Source organism: Engystomops pustulosus, chromosome 11 (genome assembly GCF_040894005.1).
Source record: "Engystomops pustulosus chromosome 11, aEngPut4.maternal, whole genome shotgun sequence".
NCBI classification, from domain to species: domain Eukaryota; kingdom Metazoa; phylum Chordata; class Amphibia; order Anura; family Leptodactylidae; genus Engystomops; species Engystomops pustulosus.
Window position 1 is genome coordinate 18,922,194 of NC_092421.1, and position 24,697 is coordinate 18,946,890.

The following is a 24,697-nucleotide window of genomic DNA, read 5'->3' on the forward strand; positions in this document are numbered from 1 at the left end:
CTGGCCAGGGGGCTGCTGGCTATATATGGGGAGTGGGCAGGCACTGGCTATATATGGGGAGTGGGCAGGCACTGGCTATATATGGGGAGTGGGCAGGCACTGGCTATATATGGGGAGTGGGCAGGCACTGGCTATATATTGGGGGCTGCAGGCACTGGCTATGTATTGGGGGCTGCGGGCACTGGCTATGTATTGGGGGCTGCGGGCACTGGCTATGTATTGGGGGCTGCGGGCACTGGCTATGTATTGGGGGCTGCGGGCACTGGCTACGTATTGGGGGCTGCGGGCACTGGCTACGTATTGGGGGCTGCGGGCACTGGCTACGTATTGGGGGCTGCGGGCACTGGCTACGTATTGGGGGCTGCGGGCACTGGCTATGTATTGGGGGCTGCGGGCACTGGCTATGTATTGGGGGCTGCGGGCACTGGCTATGTATTGGGGGCTGCGGGCACTGGCTATGTATTGGGGGCTGCGGGCACTGGCTATGTATTGGGGGCTGCGGGCACTGGCTATGTATTGGGGGCTGCGGGCACTGGCTATGTATTGGGGGCTGCGGGCACTGGCTATGTATTGGGGGCTGCGGGCACTGGCTATGTATTGGGGGCTGCGGGCACTGGCTATGTATTGGGGGCTGCGGGCACTGGCTATGTATTGGGGGCTGCGGGCACTGGCTATGTATTGGGGGCTGCGGGCACTGGCTATGTATTGGGGGCTGCGGGCACTGGCTATGTATTGGGGGCTGCGGGCACTGGCTATGTATTGGGGGCTGCGGGCACTGGCTATGTATTGGGGGCTGCGGGCACTGGCTATGTATTGGGGGCTGCGGGCACTGGCTATGTATTGGGGGCTGCGGGCACTGGCTATGTATTGGGGGCTGCGGGCACTGGCTATGTATTGGGGGCTGCGGGCACTGGCTATGTATTGGGGGCTGCGGGCACTGGCTATGTATTGGGGGCTGCGGGCACTGGCTATGTATTGGGGGCTGCGGGCACTGGCTATGTATTGGGGGCTGCGGGCACTGGCTATGTATTGGGGGCTGCGGGCACTGGCTATGTATTGGGGGCTGCGGGCACTGGCTATGTATTGGGGGCTGCGGGCACTGGCTATGTATTGGGGGCTGCGGGCACTGGCTATGTATTGGGGGCTGCGGGCACTGGCTATGTATTGGGGGCTGCGGGCACTGGCTATGTATTGGGGGCTGCGGGCACTGGCTATGTATTGGGGGCTGCGGGCACTGGCTATGTATTGGGGGCTGCGGGCACTGGCTATGTATTGGGGGCTGCGGGCACTGGCTATGTATTGGGGGCTGCGGGCACTGGCTATGTATTGGGGGCTGCGGGCACTGGCTATGTATTGGGGGCTGCGGGCACTGGCTATGTATTGGGGGCTGCGGGCACTGGCTATGTATTGGGGGCTGCGGGCACTGGCTATGTATTGGGGGCTGCGGGCACTGGCTATGTATTGGGGGCTGCGGGCACTGGCTATGTATTGGGGGCTGCGGGCACTGGCTATGTATTGGGGGCTGCGGGCACTGGCTATGTATTGGGGGCTGCGGGCACTGGCTATGTATTGGGGGCTGCGGGCACTGGCTATGTATTGGGGGCTGCGGGCACTGGCTATGTATTGGGGGCTGCGGGCACTGGCTATGTATTGGGGGCTGCGGGCACTGGCTATGTATTGGGGGCTGCGGGCACTGGCTATGTATTGGGGGCTGCGGGCACTGGCTATGTATTGGGGGCTGCGGGCACTGGCTATGTATTGGGGGCTGCGGGCACTGGCTATGTATTGGGGGCTGCGGGCACTGGCTATGTATTGGGGGCTGCGGGCACTGGCTATGTATTGGGGGCTGCGGGCACTGGCTATGTATTGGGGGCTGCGGGCACTGGCTATGTATTGGGGGCTGCGGGCACTGGCTATGTATTGGGGGCTGCGGGCACTGGCTATGTATTGGGGGCTGCGGGCACTGGCTATGTATTGGGGGCTGCGGGCACTGGCTATGTATTGGGGGCTGCGGGCACTGGCTATGTATTGGGGGCTGCGGGCACTGGCTATGTATTGGGGGCTGCGGGCACTGGCTATGTATTGGGGGCTGCGGGCACTGGCTATGTATTGGGGGCTGCGGGCACTGGCTATGTATTGGGGGCTGCGGGCACTGGCTATGTATTGGGGGCTGCGGGCACTGGCTATGTATTGGGGGCTGCGGGCACTGGCTATGTATTGGGGGCTGCGGGCACTGGCTATGTATTGGGGGCTGCGGGCACTGGCTATGTATTGGGGGCTGCGGGCACTGGCTATGTATTGGGGGCTGCGGGCACTGGCTATGTATTGGGGGCTGCGGGCACTGGCTATGTATTGGGGGCTGCGGGCACTGGCTATGTATTGGGGGCTGCGGGCACTGGCTATGTATTGGGGGCTGCGGGCACTGGCTATGTATTGGGGGCTGCGGGCACTGGCTATGTATTGGGGGCTGCGGGCACTGGCTATGTATTGGGGGCTGCGGGCACTGGCTATGTATTGGGGGCTGCGGGCACTGGCTATGTATTGGGGGCTGCGGGCACTGGCTATGTATTGGGGGCTGCGGGCACTGGCTATGTATTGGGGGCTGCGGGCACTGGCTATGTATTGGGGGCTGCGGGCACTGGCTATGTATTGGGGGCTGCGGGCACTGGCTATGTATTGGGGGCTGCGGGCACTGGCTATGTATTGGGGGCTGCGGGCACTGGCTATGTATTGGGGGCTGCGGGCACTGGCTATGTATTGGGGGCTGCGGGCACTGGCTATGTATTGGGGGCTGCGGGCACTGGCTATGTATTGGGGGCTGCGGGCACTGGCTATGTATTGGGGGCTGCGGGCACTGGCTATGTATTGGGGGCTGCGGGCACTGGCTATGTATTGGGGGCTGCGGGCACTGGCTATGTATTGGGGGCTGCGGGCACTGGCTATGTATTGGGGGCTGCGGGCACTGGCTATGTATTGGGGGCTGCGGGCACTGGCTATGTATTGGGGGCTGCGGGCACTGGCTATGTATTGGGGGCTGCGGGCACTGGCTATGTATTGGGGGCTGCGGGCACTGGCTATGTATTGGGGGCTGCGGGCACTGGCTATGTATTGGGGGCTGCGGGCACTGGCTATGTATTGGGGGCTGCGGGCACTGGCTATGTATTGGGGGCTGCGGGCACTGGCTATGTATTGGGGGCTGCGGGCACTGGCTATGTATTGGGGGCTGCGGGCACTGGCTATGTATTGGGGGCTGCGGGCACTGGCTATGTATTGGGGGCTGCGGGCACTGGCTATGTATTGGGGGCTGCGGGCACTGGCTATGTATTGGGGGCTGCGGGCACTGGCTATGTATTGGGGGCTGCGGGCACTGGCTATGTATTGGGGGCTGCGGGCACTGGCTATGTATTGGGGGCTGCGGGCACTGGCTATGTATTGGGGGCTGCGGGCACTGGCTATGTATTGGGGGCTGCGGGCACTGGCTATGTATTGGGGGCTGCGGGCACTGGCTATGTATTGGGGGCTGCGGGCACTGGCTATGTATTGGGGGCTGCGGGCACTGGCTATGTATTGGGGGCTGCGGGCACTGGCTATGTATTGGGGGCTGCGGGCACTGGCTATGTATTGGGGGCTGCGGGCACTGGCTATGTATTGGGGGCTGCGGGCACTGGCTATGTATTGGGGGCTGCGGGCACTGGCTATGTATTGGGGGCTGCGGGCACTGGCTATGTATTGGGGGCTGCGGGCACTGGCTATGTATTGGGGGCTGCGGGCACTGGCTATGTATTGGGGGCTGCGGGCACTGGCTATGTATTGGGGGCTGCGGGCACTGGCTATGTATTGGGGGCTGCGGGCACTGGCTATGTATTGGGGGCTGCGGGCACTGGCTATGTATTGGGGGCTGCGGGCACTGGCTATGTATTGGGGGCTGCGGGCACTGGCTATGTATTGGGGGCTGCGGGCACTGGCTATGTATTGGGGGCTGCGGGCACTGGCTATGTATTGGGGGCTGCGGGCACTGGCTATGTATTGGGGGCTGCGGGCACTGGCTATGTATTGGGGGCTGCGGGCACTGGCTATGTATTGGGGGCTGCGGGCACTGGCTATGTATTGGGGGCTGCGGGCACTGGCTATGTATTGGGGGCTGCGGGCACTGGCTATGTATTGGGGGCTGCGGGCACTGGCTATGTATTGGGGGCTGCGGGCACTGGCTATGTATTGGGGGCTGCGGGCACTGGCTATGTATTGGGGGCTGCGGGCACTGGCTATGTATTGGGGGCTGCGGGCACTGGCTATGTATTGGGGGCTGCGGGCACTGGCTATGTATTGGGGGCTGCGGGCACTGGCTATGTATTGGGGGCTGCGGGCACTGGCTATGTATTGGGGGCTGCGGGCACTGGCTATGTATTGGGGGCTGGTGTTAAAATTAGGTGCCTCGGCTTATACTCGAGTATATACAGTACCAGGCACAACTCAACTATCCCAATTTTTTCTTTGTTTGTTCCCTATGAAAGCAACCTATTAAGTCAATACAAACACCATTGTCCAGCACCCAGGTGACAATCTTGATAAATCTTCTACTATCGATCCATGTGAAAAGCCGATTTGCATATCATAGGAAAGAAGGAATATTCACAAATATATCCAACACAAAGCACTTCATACTCATAATGAATAAAGTCTGCTTCCTTATTTCGCTCAGCCTACTCGATCAGGCGAATTATATCTACAGATGGGGAGACAGGAGAAAGGAACTTTTTTTTTGGAAATCTGAAGGCAACGTTTGCTCTTTCCTATCATATGGGTATTGCCCGAGAATGTAAAAGTGTTTTTTGTACAATTTTTTACATTTTGTATAGCAAATATTTTTATCATGTTGGCAAGTGGTTTATGGGTTACTATATAGACTTCATAAAGACCAGTCCTGTTCGTATTCCTCAAATCGGTACTTAATAATAATCTGTATAATAGCCCATAGGAAACTTAAATTGGTCTTTTCATGAGAAACTCGCTAGGGAGTATGTAGGTGCCTCTTGGCATAAGGATTTGTTTGTCTTTCTTGACGGGAAGCATTGAGAGAACCTAGCGGCCTACATCATCATCATCATCATCATCACTTTGCTTGTCTGCAGATTGGCAACAGAAAAATTTTAGGTCACTCACTTTCCTATGTTCTCCTATACTTTATCACAAACTTACTACTGTTCTCTAGCTCACCTATGGCTCATTATTATGTCCCCCACAGTAACCAATATACTAACTGTATGCCCACAGTAGTCAGTATAGTAACATTTTTCCCACCTTTAGTCAATATTGTAATATTGGCAAAATTGTAACATGCTTCCACAGTATCCAATATAGTAACGTGCCCCCGCGGTAGCCAATATAGTCGCAGGGTTACAGTAATCGTGCGCCCCACACTAGCCAAAATACTAACCGTGCATGCATGGTAGCCAATATAGTCAGTAGCCCACAGTCACACAGTAGCCAATAGCCTCGTGCTCCCACATGATATCTAGTACAGGCAGTCCCCGGGTTACATACAAGATGGGGTCTGTAGGTTTGTTCTTAAGTTGAATTTGTATGTAAGTCGGAACTGTATATTTTATCATTGTAATCCCAGCCAGAACTTTTTTGGTCTCTGTGACAATTGGATTTTAAAAATGTTGGATTGTCATTAGAACCAGGAATAACAATAAAGCTTCATTACAGACACCTGTGATAACTGTTACAGCTGATCATTGTAGCCTAAGGATAAAGTACAGTAAATTACTAATATCCAGAGGTCCGTATGTAACTAGGGGTCGTATGTAAGTCGAGTGTTCTTAAATAGGGGACCGCCTGTAGTTACAGGTTCCCAACAATAGCCAATAGTCACAGTGCCCCCACAGTTGCCCATAGTCATAGCGCTCCACAGTTGCCAGTACTCACAGGGCCCCAGTTGCCCAAAACAAACGGTAAAAACTCACTTTCTCCCTTTTCTGCGGTCTTCATCCTGGGTCCCACTACGGTGCGATGACATCATCACATCTGCCTGCGCACGGTCACGTAGATCACAAGTCAAAGGACCTGTGTAGCAGGGACCCAGCAAAGAGGGACGCAATATGACAGGATCCATCAAACTGTGAGAGGATGGGGGTAGACCAGGGAGCCACCAACTCCGCACTCTGTCCTTCACTATGGGGTGGATCTGGTTCACAGAACCGGACCCAAACTAGGTGAAACACTTCTCCTGATCCCGGGTGACCTTTTGTTGCCCATAATCCTATTTGCTTAATAAAATTTGTGCCTCTTCTCTGCACCAAGTTTATGATCATCTATAAAATCTCATGCAAAAGAACTGTTTGTCTTTCAGGTGAATCATGCCGGAAATATGTCTAACAGCCACTAGGTGCTATAGATCTTATTTAGAGGTTAAGTTCCTACCTGTGACTTCCGGATTCTTAAAGCGGTTTTTCCATGAAAGAAAATTCTCACATCTCAATCCCCTAGTGATGATAACAGAATAAAGATCAGTTTAACCCCTTTACTTTACAATCTTAATGTGTTGCACACTTGGCTCCTTGGAGCTAACAACGGCTCAGGACCGGTCCACAAACAGTCCCACAATTAAAACAAAAGTAAGAGAGAGATTACTCTGACCGGAGCTCCGACAATCCTTTATCAATTCTTTATGAATCCAACAGTGTATATTTTTTTTTAAAAAATATACTCACAAAATATTTGTAAATCTGTTCATATCTAGACACAAGCAGGACGCCAGTCACACATGTCCACCCGACCCTGGGTTTCGCCTACACAGCTTCTTTCGGGGTGTTGGTGGTGTCTCATGTCCTGCCTCTTTAAGACGCCAGCAACACCCTGGAAGAAGCTGTGTAGGCGAAACCCAGGGTCAGGTGGACATGTGTGACTGGCGTCCTGCTTGTGTCTAGATATGCAAATTTTTACAAATATTTTGTGAGTATATTTTTTAATAAAATTTTAAACTACAAAGAATATATGACACTATCCATACGTGTATTTCTTCTAGTGAAATTGTCTTAGAGATGGCAATGAAGGAGGATTAGGAAACGCAATGGAGTTGGTCTGAATGGTGACCTCTTCTTGTCAGAAATCTGTGGAGACATGTAATACTCATTGAAAAGTTGGATTCATAAAGAATTTATAAAGGATTGTCGGAGCTCCGGTCAGAGTAATTTCTCTCTTACTTTACAATGTTACTCAGTTTTATTGCTGTTTTAGCTTCTATCACTCTCTATGCAGCTCAGTGTAAAATCCCAGGGTGTGGGCGGAGACTCTCTAAGCAGATACATTACTGTATTATCCATCTCGTTATGTGGGGTGACAATGTGGTTACATTATCAGGGTACAAGGTGTATATGCACTTTCATCTGGCTTCTGACATTGTACTGACACATCGAGAGATATGAGACAGATCAGAGATGCATGATGCCTATTACACAGAGTCTGATAGACTATTACACTGTGAGCTCTGCTACATCTCACAGACATGTGCCTGCCTCCCCCTTGTAGCTTTCAGCGTCTTTCTGCTCACAATCTCCTGGCAGGAAGTGATCAAGTGAGTCTCTCTGAGCTCCGAGCAGGGGGCGGGGCTACAGCCACACAGCAGAGACAGACAGAAATCTCATCTGCATGATTTCATCCAAGATGGCTGCAAACCCCAAGTCAGAACTTATTGGGTCATGTCTAGGGGAAACTGAAATTGTGTACACCAGGACTGATGGAGACAGATTGGTCTTATATCTGTGAAATGCTTCGTTTTTGTTAACAGTGAATTAGAGAATGTGTTATTCTGTTATCCTGAGTACGTTCAAGAAACTTGTCTTTGTGGAAATTCCCCCTTTAACTTCAAATCCCAACTGAGCTTAAAATATTTACAGGTATGGGATGACTCGCAATGAAGAAAGAGCCCTTTCTAATATGGAAATTGGGTCCCTGGTAAGAAAGAAGAGGCAAAAGCACTCATGTAACGTGCCAAAATGGACAATTGGACCTAGCCTTATTATTAATAGTAATGTTCTTACATTTGTAAGTTTATAGTTTACCTTCTTATCTCCCCCCCCCCATCCCATTCTTATAGTTGTCAGTCTCAGAGGTTGTGGATCCTCTGACCACTGCGGATGATGACACAAGCCGACACCTGGGACCGGAGTCTAAGGGGTACCCTGTTTTCACAGGAGCCCGCCCCGAAGCGGGTTGGACTTGCTGCGGCGTGGTACCACCAGGTAGTTCCACAAGCGTGACTTGTCCGCAGTGGCAGCCAAGGTCGAGGTACAGGAACGGCATACAATCCCTTAGTCGGGGACAGGCAGGAAGTCAAGACGGGCAGCACGGGAGTCGGGACGTAGCAACAGGTCAGGGCAGGCGGCAGAGGAGCATAGTCAGGAACAGAACCTGGGTCACAACGGGAAATCTCAAAAACAGCACTAGGCATCAGACACTGCTTTATCTAAGGCACGAAGAGGCAGCCTTATGTGGAATTCTGAAAATGGCCAGCGCTAATTAATGGTGCGCTGGCCCTTTAAATCTAGATAGGCCGACGTCGGATGGACCTGAAACAGGAGCCAGGGCAGGTAAGATGCATGGGCGATGTGCCAGCGGGAGCAGAGGGGCACGGGTGATAAGACGATATGGATTGTGGGACCATCCGTGACAATAGTGCTGATTGGTGCCATGACACAGCGCTTTAAGTGGATAATGTTTATCATATCCATACATTAAGTGTGACCTGTATAATCTGTATAATGACTAAAAAGGTCACTTGGCCTTCTAGAAAATGAGGATTTTATCATCCATTGTAAAATGTGTCAATACTTGATAAGATGGTTTTCTCTAGTAGCAGACGATCTTTCACATAAGTTGAATTGTTTAGCGATCTTTTAATTCCAGCTACACGGGATAGAATAGGAATACAAGATGTACAGGAAGGCTGAAAGGAGACATTTTAGGACGGGCGCCGATAATTCTTCCTTAAGCTCATGATTCTAATACAGCTGTACAGATGATGAGTAAGCTGTGGAATCCTAAAAAAAAAAAAAAAATATTGAACCCATTGACCTGTTGGCTGTTTTACTAATTTGAAAGTGTTCATAGACATACAGGGGCGACTCCGGGTTTCAGTAGACCCCTGGGCGACAGAGCCTCGGTGGGCCCCTTTGCAGTGAACTCTGTGGACTCACAAAATTAAAAACACAGAAACAATTTATCCATTGGGGCTGTATCTTATTTACGGGCTGTATATAAATTGTACTTGTAACAACAGCTCATAATTTTAGTATTTATAACCGCCCCCAAGGATAAATTATAAACATGCGCCATGAATTAATATACGGAACAGAGGCTGCAGCCTCCGTGAATTACCGTAATATACACAGGCCACAGCCTCCAAGAATTAATATACAGAGGCTACAGCCTCAATGAATTACCGTAATAAACACAGGCTACAGCCTCAATGAATTAATATACAGAACAGAGGTTGCAGCCTCCATTTATTAACTATGTAGATTAAAATAAACATAAAGCACCTTGTGGTCAGTAAAAAAAATATTAAACGCTAACTTGCCTTAAGAATACAGGTCAGGGCTCCATCCCGCTCTCCTCTTTTCTTCTTCTTTTCTGCCACAATCTTTAGCACATGCCGGGGCGGGCATGTGTCCTGCGCAGTGAAAGACGCTCTGCCCTGTCCTACCAGCCATTTGCGGCACCAGAGCTTACCACATTGGCAACACAAGGATGCCGGCGTCAATGTAATTGAGTTATCTGATTGTGTTGGGCCCTTTGGGATCTCTGGGGCCCCGGTGCTTTCCCAGCTAAACCGGGTAATTAGTCTGTTGTGCCTCGGGGCGCTGGCGACACCCATTGCCTCTTCCGGGCTGCATTCTACCACATCCCTGGCTCCTTCTTGTCCTGGCCTCGTTATCATAAAGTAGGTTGTAACGGTCTGACGTGGTTCCCAAATGTGCGGAACTGTTGCTATATATTGTGCGTGCTGAGTGAAACACCATGAAGCTGCCAGCACGCAGGATCAAAACCACAGGCACGCAAACTGGACGAGAAGGAGCCAGTGGGGTTGGTGACAGAAGGCAGGGTAATAATTCATACCTTACAGCTTTCATAGCAGAGAAAGAGCTATGCGCGTCATTGAATTTTTTTTTCCCTAAACCATGCCTTTTGCTACCTAACATAATAAACAGATACAGGCGGTCCCCTATTGAAGGACACTCGACTTACAGACAACCCCTAGTTACAGACAGACCCCTCTGCCCTGTGCAACCTCTGGTGAAGCTCTCTGGAAGCTTTACTTTAGTCCCAGACTGCAATGATCAGCTGTAAGGTGTCTGTAATGAAGCTTTATTGATAATCCTTGGTCCCATTACAGCAAAAATTTTTGAAAATCCAATTGTCACCGGGACAAAAAAAAATTTTGGCTGGAGCTACAATTTTAACATATACAGTGCCGACTTACATACAAATTGAACTTAAGAACAAACCTAAGGAATCTATCCTGTATGTACCCCGGGGATTGTCTGTACTCTTCTTTCCCTGTTCCCGCACAGCAGCTCCTCTTTCCTCTCCTCTTGATGTATAGGTACAGTGAAGTGGGCAGGCCTGCTCTGCTACATACAGCCGGAGCAGAGTCACAATAATACTGCAGGAAGCTGCCGCTGTCATCAATGCTGTTGAGGTTCGGAGGATGGGGGCAGAGTTGATGTTCCGGCACATATCTTCCACCAGGAGGACAGAGCCCAAATATCTGCACTGTCCAGGCCGGGAGTTGGGAAGTATGTGCTGCAGCATATAGGGCAAATTAGTGTATAAACTTGGAAAAGCCTTTTATTGAAACCTAAAGTTGTCTTCCTTGAGTTTGTTCTGTGGAATGTAAATCCAATTGGGTCCAGGCGATCGGCGCCCCCTCTTTCCATGGCTTTACAGCCTTTCTTACCCCCCATTTACATGTTCTTGGATATCATCAGCTTTCCCATCCTTTGCCTTTCTAGTCCTATACAGATGATATGGAACTGGGTCCATAGGGACAAAATTCTAGAAGAGTAAGGATGACTACGTGTGATTTTCTGCTCTGATACCACATTCCCATAGTGAGCTGATGGGAGGTCAGGAGGTTTATGTGATTGATAATAGCATTGCATGTTCTGATTTATTATATACACGATCAATGAAATAATCCATAGCGGTCAATAAATTGTCAGATAATTCTCTGTTTAGTATGTGAGAGTTGGGAGGAGCCTAGATAGTTGTATCGCACATCTCAGGAACTATAGTATAATTTTCTAGTGAAAGTTATCAATTCATTTACACGGACACAGCACATCCTCTCCTTGTGATAACTAGGGAGTTAGATAAGGTGCGCATTACCCGGTAACGGTAAACAATAGAAAAATACTGCGCTGCCGGCAGTGAATTATTTCTATATACAGACTGTCCCCTACTTAAGGACACCCGACTTGCAGACGATTATAAAGATGGACCCTGTGACCTCTGGTGACCTCTCTGGATGTTACTATAGCCCCAGTCTGCAATTATCAGCTGTAAGGTGTCTGTAATGAAGCTTTATTAATAATCCTTGATCCCTTTACAGCAAAAGACTTTGAAACTCCAATTGTCACTGGGGCAAAAAAAAAATATTGTCTGGATCTACAATGATAAAATATACAGTTTCGACTTACATACAAATTCAACTTAAGAACAAACCTACGGACCCTATCTTGTACGTAACCCGGGGACCGCTTGTACTTCATCTTTTGTGCTCCATATATTCCTAAATATCTTTTCTTTCTTAGTTAATGTTATTGTTTATATGATGAAAAGTTATACAATTTTACAATATACTTTCTGTATCAATTTCACACAGTTTCTAGATCTCTGCTTGCTGTTCTGCTATAGAAGATTCATTGCTTACTTCCAGTGGATAGAAATCAGACCATGGTCACACAGGTGCGCGGCTCGTTAGTATCACAGAGAGTAATCAGAGCTGTGTGTTATAATGAGCCGCGCACCAGTGTGACCATGGTCAGATTTCTATCCACTGGAAGTAACATAGAAGCTTTCTATAGAATTACAGCAAGCAGAGATCTAGAAAACCGTGAGGAATTGATACAGAAAGTAAACTGAAAAACTGTATATCATTTCATCGTATAAACGATAACATTAATTTACCGAAATGGGAGTACCCCTTTAATTTTATAATGATTTTTAACATTCTTCTTGTAATTGATTTCTCTAATACTGTGTATATATATATATATTATATTATATGGACATCTACCACCAGGATGAAGGATTGTAAACCAAGCATATGGACATACTGGTGTGCGCCCCCTTTGGGAGGATCTGTTCTTCTTTTATCTTTCTATGCCTTGTATTTACAAAAACAGACTTTAAAAATGATGCAGATAAGCCTGAGGGGCTCAAGACTCAACAGCTATGGAACCCGGAGCCCCTCAGGCTCATTTGCATCATTTAAAAAGCCAGTTTTTCATAAAAATGAGGGCATAAGAAGCTAAAATCATAGCAGATCATGCCAGAGGGGGCACGTACCTGCATACAAGTGTGCTTGGTTTACAATCCTTGATCTTGGTGGTACATTTCCTTTAAATCTTTAGATTTCTGATGATTGAGCAGATTTCTATCCTGACTCCTTACTATACATTCACCTTACTGCATGGATGTATGGGAGATTGGTGGCTTTTGCAGAATATACAATCCCTCTGTCCTGCTTCTGTAAAACTTGTCTGCCATCGGGAAGAGTCATGAAGTCCCTACACTGGATGGATAGTCAATCAGGCCCCTTCAAAAGTAACAGGTTTCGCCAATGTACATCTAAGGTGAATTGCCATCAAATGTATCATATACAGTATTTTTTAGACTATAAGGCGCACCATCAATAAATGCCTGCTAAAACATCTAGGTTCATAGTATAAGGCGCACCTGATTATAAGGATGAATGACCAGCAGGTGGCAGACATGTGCACAGCTCAAGGCAGCTGTTGTCTGTAAGTACGGTTCATATATAAGGCGCACTGGACTATAAGGCGCACCTTTTGATTTCTGAGAAAATCAAAGGATTTTTTGTGCGCCTTATACAGGCGGTCCCCTACTTAAGGACACCCTACTTACAGACAACCCATAGTTACAGACAGACCCCCTCTGACCTCTGGTGAAGCTTTCTGAATGCTTTACTATAGTCCCAGACTATAATGATCAGCTGTAAGGTGTCTGTATTGAAGCTTTATTGATAATCCTTGGTCCCATTACAGCAAAAAATTTTAAACTCCAATTATCACTGGGGCCAAAATTTTTTTTGTCTGGATCTACAATTATAAAATATACAGTTTCGACTTACATACAAATTCAACTTAAGAACAAACCTCCGGACTCTATCTTGTATGTAACCCGGGGACTGCCTGTAGTCCGAAAAATACGGTAATTGTCCGATAACAATAGGTTCATCACAAAGTGTTTCTATACGGGGACCCACCAGCAGCTGTCTGTGTAGAAATCGGGCAGTAACCTTTAATTTTCCAACAGCGCCCCCATAGGTGTTATTGAGCATTACACTGTGTGAGTTGTGAATTGCAGAACAGATACCTCTGAGCCACAGACACTCGTAATGGAAGTCTTCTTTGGTAACAAGATCAGAATTCCCTTCTAGGTTCAACGACAATTTAACCTGAAAGTGAAGTGTTTGTAACTTTGTGTCTTCTAGGTCCCAGCAGATCTCCACCCCGGTGGTTATGCAGTTTGGGCACGCAGAGACTCTCTTGCCGTTATTAGCTTTAATGGGCCTGTTTAAGGATGAGAAACCTTTGATGGCTGACAATTTCTCCACGCACCTGGATCAGAAGTTCCGCAGCGGCCGAATGGTTCCGTATGCTTCCAACTTGGTGTTTGTCCTGTACCACTGCGACTTGGCAAAGAGTCCGCAGGAAGAGTACCAAGTGCAGATGCTGCTCAACGAGAATCTTTTACCTTTCCCCCATTCTCATCAGTCCGTCTGTCCTTTCGAGGACTTGAAGAAGCAGTACAGGCACCTTCTCGACAGCTGCCATGTAAGCGATGAATGTCAACTGACAAAAGTAGCTCACGCCTCCGAGGACGAGTTATAATTGGGTAAAATGAGGTCTCTCCGATTCTATGACAGGGTTGACTTTTCTTTCTTTTTTTTTCTTTTCATTTGTGTGTTTTATACTCTCCTACTTTACGCTTTAAGCGGGCAAGTGTGCAGTAAGTATTTTTTTTAGGAGAATAATTGCTGTATAATTGTGGTGCTCTATCAGAGGTTCTGTGCAATATTTAGAGGTACCGTTACTTTTTTTGCTCTCCAAAATGCATTTTTGTAATACGATTTTGTGGCATGAGGATGTTGGATGAATATTCCATCATTTGCTCTTCCAGTATTCTATGGTATAACTGACTTAAAAGCGCATATAACCTTTTCAGCAAAGTCTGTGTAAATCAATAGTACATAAGGAGTTAAACTACTTCTGCCGTGATGTGACTTGTCTATAATCTGGTGGAATAGCTGTGATGATGTCTCCCGTGTACTTTACGCATGGGGCCACGTTTACTAAGAACAGTGCAGTCTCTACTAGGTGCAGTTTGCCTATGTATGGTGCAGGGGACGTCAGATTCCGGATTTATGGCGCCCGTTCTTCATGAATCTGGCGTCCTGTGCGCTGCTCCGGCAGAGTGCACCGCTTTGTTTTTGTGCACCTTTAACATAGGCCATGCGACACACTTCTGTCGGACTTTGCATATAAAATCTGGCAAAGGGTCCGACTGAGCACCAGAACCAGTGCAGAAAATTGTGCACGAAACAGTCACGATAAATCTCGCGCACTGCCCTTAGTAAATGTGGTCCAGAAAGTAACTCATTGTAAGGGTAAAAACACACGAACATGCTTGGCCTCTGAATCCCGCATCATGTGTGGGATGGATTTGCTTGGAATCCTGTACTCTACACAATGTTTAGGTGGTAAAAAACTGGGGTCCGCGATTTACACACTAAGCACAATGTAGAAAAGAACTGACCTATATTAAAAAGCATTTTGGGTAAAATAGAAACTTACTATCTAGCTCCAGCAGATACTGTGTGTGCGCCTACATTTTTTTTACTTTAACTCGGCTCCTACTCACCTTTCCACCTTTCTCCACAGACCTGTGCGCTCCAGACCGGAGCAGGGAGGAATCACTTTGCTTCTAAGATATATAATTATATTTCTAATAATTCTTTATATAGCACATACAGATTACGCAGCGCAGCACAGAGCTTGCCAAATCAGTCCCTGTCCCCAATGGGGCTCACAATCTAATCAACCTACCCGTATGTTTTGGAGTGTGGGAAGAAGATAATATACCATATATACTCGAGTATAAGCCGACCCACGTATAAGCCGAGGCCCCTAATTTTACCACAAAAACCTGGTAAATCCTATTTTTTTTTTTTACTCGACTATACGCCGAGTTTGGGTTTTCAGCACATTTTTTTTGTGCTGAAAAACTAGGCTTATACTCGAGTATATATGGGTAGTTTATATTCACCTGAACTATTGAGTTATGCAGAGTTTGTTGAAAAGTTTTTTTGACCCCTTGAATATAAACTGACTTTTTTTTATAGTTTTATTGAGTTTCCGTTATAGCTTACGGCAACATGAGCTCATGCATGGAGAATTTTTGCCTACATATCTGGAGAAGAGCTTTGCATGTGGACAGTAACAGCCAAAATGGGTGTTAGTAGTCTCCGTGTGAGTTTTTCCAGTATGTAAAAGTTTTCATAGACTACACCTTCAGGAGATGTTTGCAATTCTTGAGTTACTTTATGCACCTTGCATATATCTCCTAATATACTAACATGGTGCAGGATTATATGCTTGACAATATATATTGCAACTGACAGTAACATGTCATTTCACGCTCTGGAAAGATGTATTAGGTTCATGACTATTGTCCCACTACGGCCCTAGGTGTACACTGCAGAGCCGCTATGGCCACATGTAGTAATGGAAATCTAATATTCTACTTATGGTGACTATACATGACATAATGGACCCTATGAAGGTCTCAGTGACTTTACAGTAGTTATGAAGACTGCTTTAAAGGAAACCTACCACTTCTGAAGGTAGGTATGAGATGTAAACACCGGGCACCAGCTCAGGGTGAGCTGGTGCCGAAGCTTACCTTAGCTAGTATCGCGGTTTAAACACATTTTGATTTACAGCCCCGAGGTAGCTTCAGCGCTGTGCGTGGCCGTGTGCGCGTGACACCTCCGGCACTTCCTATGGAGTCGGGCGCGCACAGCGCTGAAGCTACCTCGGGGCTGTAAATCAAAATGTGTTTAAACCGCGATACTAGCTAAGGTAAGCTCCGGCACCAGCTCACCCTGAGCTGGTGCCCGGTGTTTACATCTCATACCTACCTTCAGAAGTGGTAGGTTTCCTTTAAGGAACTTTGTATGGACATTGGGCATCTGTATTATAAACCGGGCGTACATTTTAAGGTGTTTTACAAGACACATACCCTAGTATGGGCCTACAGTATCAGATAAATGGGGTCTGCCTTTTGGAAACCCTTTGGAATAAGCTGTTTGAAGCAGTTTAGCAAACTTTAGCAATCCAAGTATTTTTTTAGGGGGCCCAATACTGACTTCCATAGGTAAACAATATAGTTTCAACTTTGTAAGTTATCCTGTAGATAGGGGATAACAAGCTTAGCAATGAGCGTCCCACTTTTGGGACCCCTACTGATCACAAGATTGGCAAGAGACCATACTGCCATTACCAAAACTATTACTTCAAAGGAGACCGTTTTGTATGTAGACTTTAGTGGGGGGGGGGGGTACCAACAATCACCCCACCTACCATGGACTGTCTGTTACTGTGATAGGATTACACATTCACAAGCTAAAGTCTTGTAACAGCAAAGAATTAAAAACCAAAGTATATTTTGTATTTTTATAAAGGAGTAGGTTTGATGATAGAAAATTGGGAATCTCCTTCCACATTCCAGACATATGAAAGGACCAATTGATATTTGATACAACTAAGGGTTAGGCTGGTATTATAATGTACGAGTTGTGGGAATATACTGATCTTGTCACTACAGCAGATTGTACCTTATTTATTGCAACAATATTCCAATATAAGAAATACATTTGTGTCAGTGTAACTTTTCAGAACAATCGAGGCTATTGGACCAAATCCTACTGCGGACAAGCACGAAGTATTACACATTGTCCGGCCACAAGGAGCAGCGGGTCAGGCCGCCACCTGGTATCAAAGACTTGTCATGTGCTGCAACACATTTATATATATATTCTATTGTGAATATGAAATAAACTTAGTATCTCTCTTGCCACTTTTTTTTTTTCTTCCTATCTAGAAATTATAATGTGAATCTGAACGAACACTCACGAAATAAACAACATTCAGACATGGCTTAAAGGGAACCTGTCACCTCAAACAGTTTTAGTGGAGTGTAATAGTGTTCCAATGATGCCCCAATTTATATTACTGCTGCCATCATTCGTGTTAAAATAACTTTTATTCTATCTCTTGCATTCTGAAGATAAAGTCAAGGAGGCGGGGGAGCTCCGGCATCCAGTCAGGCTGCCCCGCCTCCTCTTAGGCATCCCTACTGTTGGCTAGAGCAGCACTAAAAGTAATGCTTGTATATGTGATCACATGGTTATATTCAGGTGTATTAATACAGGGTTGTGCGTGTTCATCTAGAACCGTGATGGCGAACCTTTTAGAGACAGAGTGCCCGACCTACAACCAAAATCCACTTATTTACCGTTAAGTGCCAACGTGGCATTTTTAAGCAGTAACTTAATGCTACCTGTTCTTCCACTTCTTTCAATTGTATTGGCCGCCTGAGGTCACCAACACAATTGAATAGAGGGCAAATTCAGACTTTAATTATAGCTTCTCTCTAAGTTGCCTGGGACTGCAGGAAGATTTGATAGATTTGGTTCTGTTTGGTGAATTCTGTCCTGGGGTGATGGCCTGAGTGCCCACAGAAAGGGCTCTAAGTGCCACCTCTGGTACCCGTGCCATAGGTTCGCCACCACTGATCTAGAAGCTTACCATTTAGTCTGCTACAGATCTCATCTCCGGTACAATCCAATTGATCCAACCTGCCGTGCAAGCGCCAGGTGCCAAAAGGGGTACGCCACCCTGATCAGAGCAAGGGGGGACCAAATGGGAGACTGACGATTGGTCTGCGGGCGCATTGCCGAAAAAATCCAAAAGAAATTCAGGTCCAGCTCCAACAGATCAACACCAGAATAGCTTTATAGATACAATTTGTAAAAGTCCATGTGACAGCATTGTGGTTCTGCTGTGCTGTATAATCTTATAATATATAATCTGCTTATTATATCAGATAATAAGAACAATAATGGAAATAGGGATACAAAATAAAATGAAGGCAATTTGAGTAAATGCTGGATTATGCAATGTAAGCAAAAATGATCCATATATATATATATATATTACCAAGGGGTGAGATCCTGGGTCCTACACAATTTCTTGAGTTGCTTTATGGGTAAATTTGCCCTGGGATCCGAAACAAATTGGGAGCCTGAAAGGGTGTGGGAGCAGTCAATGCCCTAGTGTACAGTACATCAGGATTTACATGTGTCTACAGGGGTGTTAGCTCATACGACACTATAAAAAGGTGGGAGCGGCATAAACCTACTGTACCGACAATAAAAAAAAGGTTTGGTTACTCTGTCTTCATGGTCTCATGTTCCGCAGACTTAGTCCTCATTTAGGAAACGGCTTTAGCTCCGGATCCCCATGAATATAACATGAAAACATCATTAAATGTGTGTAATAAGTATAAGAAGGTTCTGCGTGAGCCAAGCTCCTAATCTGACGAAAACATACAATATTTACAGGTCCGGGAGACCTGATTTATGAAATATTTCATAGGGTTACCATGGTAAAACGCCAAATTACCACCACATTATATGAGCTGTTTGTAGATGGGAGGTTTTGGGACTAATGACGTCTCAAAGCTGAAAACCTTGGAAGACATGGAATGAAACGCATTGATACTTTATGCTCTGTTCCATGAATGAAATTCTATCTTAATTTTTAGATTTTTTTTTTTTCCCACGGATATTCTGCTATCCATGGAAAGGTGAATGGAGGTCCTAGGTCATTACCTGCACCTTGGCTACTAGTGAGTGTCCTCTAATGCAGTGATTTTCAACCTTTTTTGAGCCGCGGCACACTTTTTATACTTAGAAAATCCTGGGGCACACCACCAACCAAAACAGCACAAGATGACACTAAAACAGTCATAAAAGGCCTCCCTTTACTAATAAAAAACCCCTAGCGGCCTCCCTTTACTAATAAAAACCTCTAGCGGCCTCCCTTTATTAATAAAAAACCCCTAGCGGCCTCCCTTTACTAATAAAAAACCCCTAGCGGCCTCCCTTTACTAATAAAAACCTCTAGCGGCCTCCCTTTATTAATAAAAAACCCCTAGCGGCCTCCCTTTACTAATAAAAAAACCCTAGCGGCCTCCCTTTACTAATAAAAAACCCCTAGTGGCCTCCCTTTACTAATAAAAACCTCTAGCGGCCTCCCTTTACTAATTAAGAGACCCTAGCGGCCTCCCTTTACTAATTAAGAGTCCCTAGAGGCCTCCCTTTACTAATTAAAAGAAAGACCCTAGCTTCCTTCCCTATACAAATAATAACATTATATACTTACCCTTGATGTCTTCTTCCGCGTACCTTCACTCCTAATGGCGATCCGCCCACCTTCTGTAGCTCCTGCACCGCGCGCCTCTGGTCACGTGACTTACGCGACCTGACGTCAGGTTGCGTCAGTCACGTGACATGGGCCGCGCAGTGCAGGAGCTACAGAAGATGGGCGGATCACCGACGCGGTGCTTGGAGGTAAGTATGGGGCAGAAACACGGGGGCGCGGCGGCAGCACTACACAGGGGCACCATGGTTCGGGGAACTTTCCCCGTGGCACACAGGTTGAAAATCACTGCTCTAATGTATTTCACTTTTATTGCATCATGCTGACAGGTCACGGCTCTGCTTCAATGACCCTTTTCTTCCAGGAAACTTCGTATAGGCTCAACATAAGAGCAGATCTGTATATGTATGTATGTGTGTATATATATATTTAGTAATATCCACATCCATATCCCGTAGCGGTAGACAAGAAGTCTACTAAGGTGACGTGCGGTGTAGAAAAAGTGCAGAAAGTTTCTTACAGCCACCTGCAAATGGATATTTAGAGATGAGGGAATGCCTGACCATTATTCGTCTCTATTATTCTTGTATCTGGGTGGTCCAATAATGATAATTATTAGGCTTACCCTCAACAATTACAAAGCTTACACTCAGGCCTCTTGCCCATGCACCCTGTTGAAAATCATAGGATGTTGATCAGAGTTTGGCCTGAATGTGCTCAGAGATTCTTGCGCCTGCAATGCGGGACTGACTTAATTACAGGCGGTCCCCTACTTAAGGACACCCGACTTACAGACCACCTATAGTTACAGACAGACCTTTCTGACCTCTGGTGAAGCTCTCTGGATGTTACTATAGTCCCAGACTGCAATGATCAGCTGTAAGGTGTCTGTAATGAAGCTTTATTGATAATCCTTGGTCCCATTACAGCAAAAAATGTTTAAACTCCAATTGTCACTGGGGCCAAATTTTTTTTGTCTGGATCTACAATTATAAAATATACAGTTCCGACTTACATACAAATTCAACTTAAGAACAAACCTCCGGACTCTATCTTGTACGTAACCCGGGGACTGCCTGGTATTTGTAATTTTTTTTCTATTATTTGCTTATGATTCCCTCTAAATAACCTTGGTGTGATGCTTGTATGGACTTTATATGTGAGCAAACATTCAGCTTAACTTGTGTAAAAGTAAAATACATGTCAGTTGTACATCTGCAAAACATTTTGGAAACAAAATGGCACAAACAATCTATACATTTCTTGACATTCACATCTGATGAAAACATGAAACTGGGGTAGATGGAGGATCAGTAGCCTGGAATGAAAATGGACCCTCTTAGGACAATACAGCTAGTGGTGGAGGACCAGCATGAGACGTGAGGGTAATCCTGCTGCCCTCTCTCCTGGCTCCTACTCCATTGGCCTAGGCATAGACTTTGCAGGAGGTGGGGCAGGACCATGGATCTGTCCAAACATATGCCACTGCTTCCAAGGCTATAAAAACCTTTGTAGGGTCATTAGAGGGAGTACAAGTATTAATAAGTATGGAGTACTTATACAGGCAGTCCCCGGGTTACGTACAAAAAGTTGAATTTGTATGTAAGTCGGAATTGTATATTTTATAATTATAACTCCAGGCAAATTTTTTTTTTGCTCTCTGTGACAATTGGGTTTTAAAAATGTTGGATTGTCGTAAGAACCAGGAATAACAATAAAGCTTAATTACAGATACATTTGATAACTGTTACAGCTATTCATTGTAGCCTAGGACTAAAGTACAGTAATTACCAACATCCAGAGGTCCTTTTGTAACTACGGGTCGTCTGTAAGTCAGGTGTTCTTAAGTAGGGGACCGCCTGTATATAGCAGCACTCAAAACAATAAATACCACTCAGGTGCACTTCCCAGGACCTCAGTTCATCCAAAAATGCAAACGAAGAAAAAATGGCCGCACTCCGAGATTGATTATGATCAAAAACGTACTCTTTTATTCCATCATTTGCCAAGCAACGTTTCGGCTCCCATAACCTGGAGCCTTTCTCAAGCCCTCAATCTTTGCGATATGGGACTCGACTACATGTATATGCTTCCAGATAGACTACAGTTTTTTTATTGCCCCATAATGTATTGGATGACCTCGTTTACCACAATTTGAGATGAAACTGAATTTTGAACCATGATGATCCACCTCTGCGCCGCCTTGTAATGGTCCTAACGGGCTCTTCCACATCTGGTGCTGTTGGAGTCTGAGGGGTTGATGCATCAACTGCAGCACCAGAAGTTCCTTCTTCCAAGTTCCCCCCAGAATCTTAGGTAGCTGCCATGGATCCAGAAGCAGAAGATGAGCCTACAATTTCACACAAATCTTCTTCCTTCCGAAATTTGTCTGTTATATAATATAATAAATAATGACATTCAGATAGTAAATGAACGTCCAAATAAATTTAATAAACTTGCAGGCCAAGTTCCAATATGTCCCTCAAGAGCTTTATATACTGTACTCTCTATATAAATATTGGCAAGGCCAGAACCACCTTTCCCTTGTTGTTGAAGTTCATGGCCGCGACAACTGCACAATCCTTTCTGCACATCATCCACTGTAATGTATATGCAAAATAAACATGGCACCCTTCCAAAACCAGCAGAAACATTAGCAAAACTGAAAACGGTGCAAAATATGGCACCAATTTCATGTAGGTCAGTGATGGCTAACCTATGGCACTGGTGCCAGAGGTGGCACTCGGAGCCCTTTCTGTGGGCACTCAGGCCATCACCAGAGAGGACTCCAGGTATCTTCCTGCAGTCCCAGACAGCCCAGGACTTGCTGTGCACAGAGCTATATTAAAGTGACAGCTGTACCTGGGACTATTTTCTGCTTTATTGGTGTCCTCAGGTGCTGGTATCAATGAAAACTGTGACAGAGAAGGGAGTATAAATCACAAATTAAATTTCTGTGTTGGCACTTTGTGATAAATAAGAGGGTCTTTGTTGTAGTTTGGGCGCTCGGCCTTTAAAAGGTTCGCCATCACTGATGTAGGTGATAGGTCAACACGCATGAAAATCGTGCACACTTTGATGCACATCCAAGTGTAATGTGTTTTTTTTCACACACCTATAGACTTCAATGGGGTTTCCCCTGAACTTGGATTTCTGTGTGACGGCCGTGGAGCTGGGTTTCTCTCTCTCTGATCCCTGCACTCCAAGATGGAGCTCACTCACTGATACACAGACACTGAGTTCCTGCCAGCAACAGCAGAATGTGGAGATCTACAAGCTACAGGCAGATAATTTCTTTATCTGAGGAGGAGGAAACAGGCACAGCAGATCGAGAAGTGTGTTGTGGAATAGATGTAGGAGAGCTGACTGTCATTGTGTGCAATAGACATCTCATGGATCTCTTTTTCTCTGATCTGTCTCATCTCTCTCTTTTTATGTGTCAGATACTAGTACAGTGTTCACAAGTTAAATAAAAGTGTATATAAACTTTGTACCCTTATAATCTAACCACATTGTCAGCTCACAGAACTAGATGAATCACAAAGTGTCTACTTAGAGAGTCCCCGCTCACACTCTGGAATTTTGCACTAGCCAGTCTAGGGAGTGATAGGAGCTAAAACAGCAATAAAACTGAATAAAAATAGTGAAGTAAAGGGTTAAAAATGATCTTAATTGTGTTAACATCACTAGGGGATTGATAGTTGAGAACTTTCTTTCATGAGAAAACCCTTTTAATGGACAGTTATGTCTTAAAGTGACAGCAATACATTTCTGGATACACACAGAGTGCACAGACACCCAGATAATAGCAGCTACTGACAGCAGTGATGACATTTCTGCAGGTTATGTACCGTTTCATGAATAGTTAACTTTTAGTATTCAACCTTTACTGTGCACTTTCTTATCTGATTTTTCTTCTTATTCATATATTGACTGCTGTAATTTGGGAACTCATTTTTTGGGTTATTTTACCATTATTTGGGATATAGTCAGTATATTCAGATGAGAGATCAGGGGAGACAATATAACAAAGATTGGAATATAACAGTCCGATCCTTTCGTTCAGAAGACTTTGGCAGCCCCAAGGAGCTCTCGCCTCCATAGCTGTTAATGGAACGCGGAGTCCCTAAGGCTATTTTGCATAATGTTGAAAACCTATTTTTTGGAAAAAACAAGGACATAAGAAACTAAAAGAAGAGCAGATCCTGCCAGAGGGGGCACACACATTCTGGGACTGTCTGTACATTGTCTGTATTTTATCCAGTGTTTTTCCATGGTAACAGATGGCCAATCCGGTGGCAACTCTGTGTTGTGGTGTGATCCTAGTACATAATAAAATCCGTAAATAATATAAGAGGTCACAACACCTGGGTATTAGAGAAGTTTTCTATAATCCCAGTTCGCTTTCACAGTTGTGTAAGGATGGGATGTGCCAATACAAGTTGTGGGACCTGTAGGGGTGGAGGATGGAGTCCAGCTGAGTCATTATGACAGCCAGAAAATATCACAGACATGTAAAGAGAGAATGTGACAAAGGATTGTATATCAGCCGCATTATGAAATAACATGAAATAATCTGTATTGACCTTAATGGGCGGAATATAAAACGTGATAGAATCTTATTCAAGCTGCTCTGCAGAGTTTTACAGAAATCGGGCTCCATCTTCAAGGACTTATTCACCTTGTACATGGATCCCTTATCACGGATCACAAAGGTCTTACAAAATATAAACTGAACTTGTGTGGACCTACCAGGACACAACATAAAACTTAAATGGTATTAAAATTAGGGGAACAGCGCATAACATATTGTACCATGTAATCATATTTTTCTACCATAAATGACGACAATGGGGCTCATTTACTAAGGGCCGCGCTGCTCACTTTTGTCAGACTGTGCACCTTTTTCGGGGATTACACAGCTTGGACAGGTATGTAACAAG

At 45.8% G+C, this 24,697-nt stretch overlaps 1 protein-coding gene across 3 annotated transcripts in view; it reads left to right on the forward strand.

Moving 5' to 3' along the window:
• Positions 1 to 16,168, forward strand: part of MINPP1 (multiple inositol-polyphosphate phosphatase 1) — a 39,893-nt gene extending 23,725 nt beyond the window's left edge. For 2 of the 3 annotated variants that reach the window (XM_072129254.1, XM_072129253.1), the window contains exon 6: positions 13,718 to 16,168. In XM_072129254.1, the coding sequence (XP_071985355.1) occupies positions 13,718 to 14,141 (424 nt within the window). In that variant the 3' untranslated portion in view covers positions 14,142 to 16,168. The remainder of the gene's footprint in view (positions 1 to 13,717) is intronic. The other variant, XM_072129255.1, reaches the window with a different exon arrangement.
• Positions 16,169 to 24,697: the final 8,529 nt, after the last annotated feature.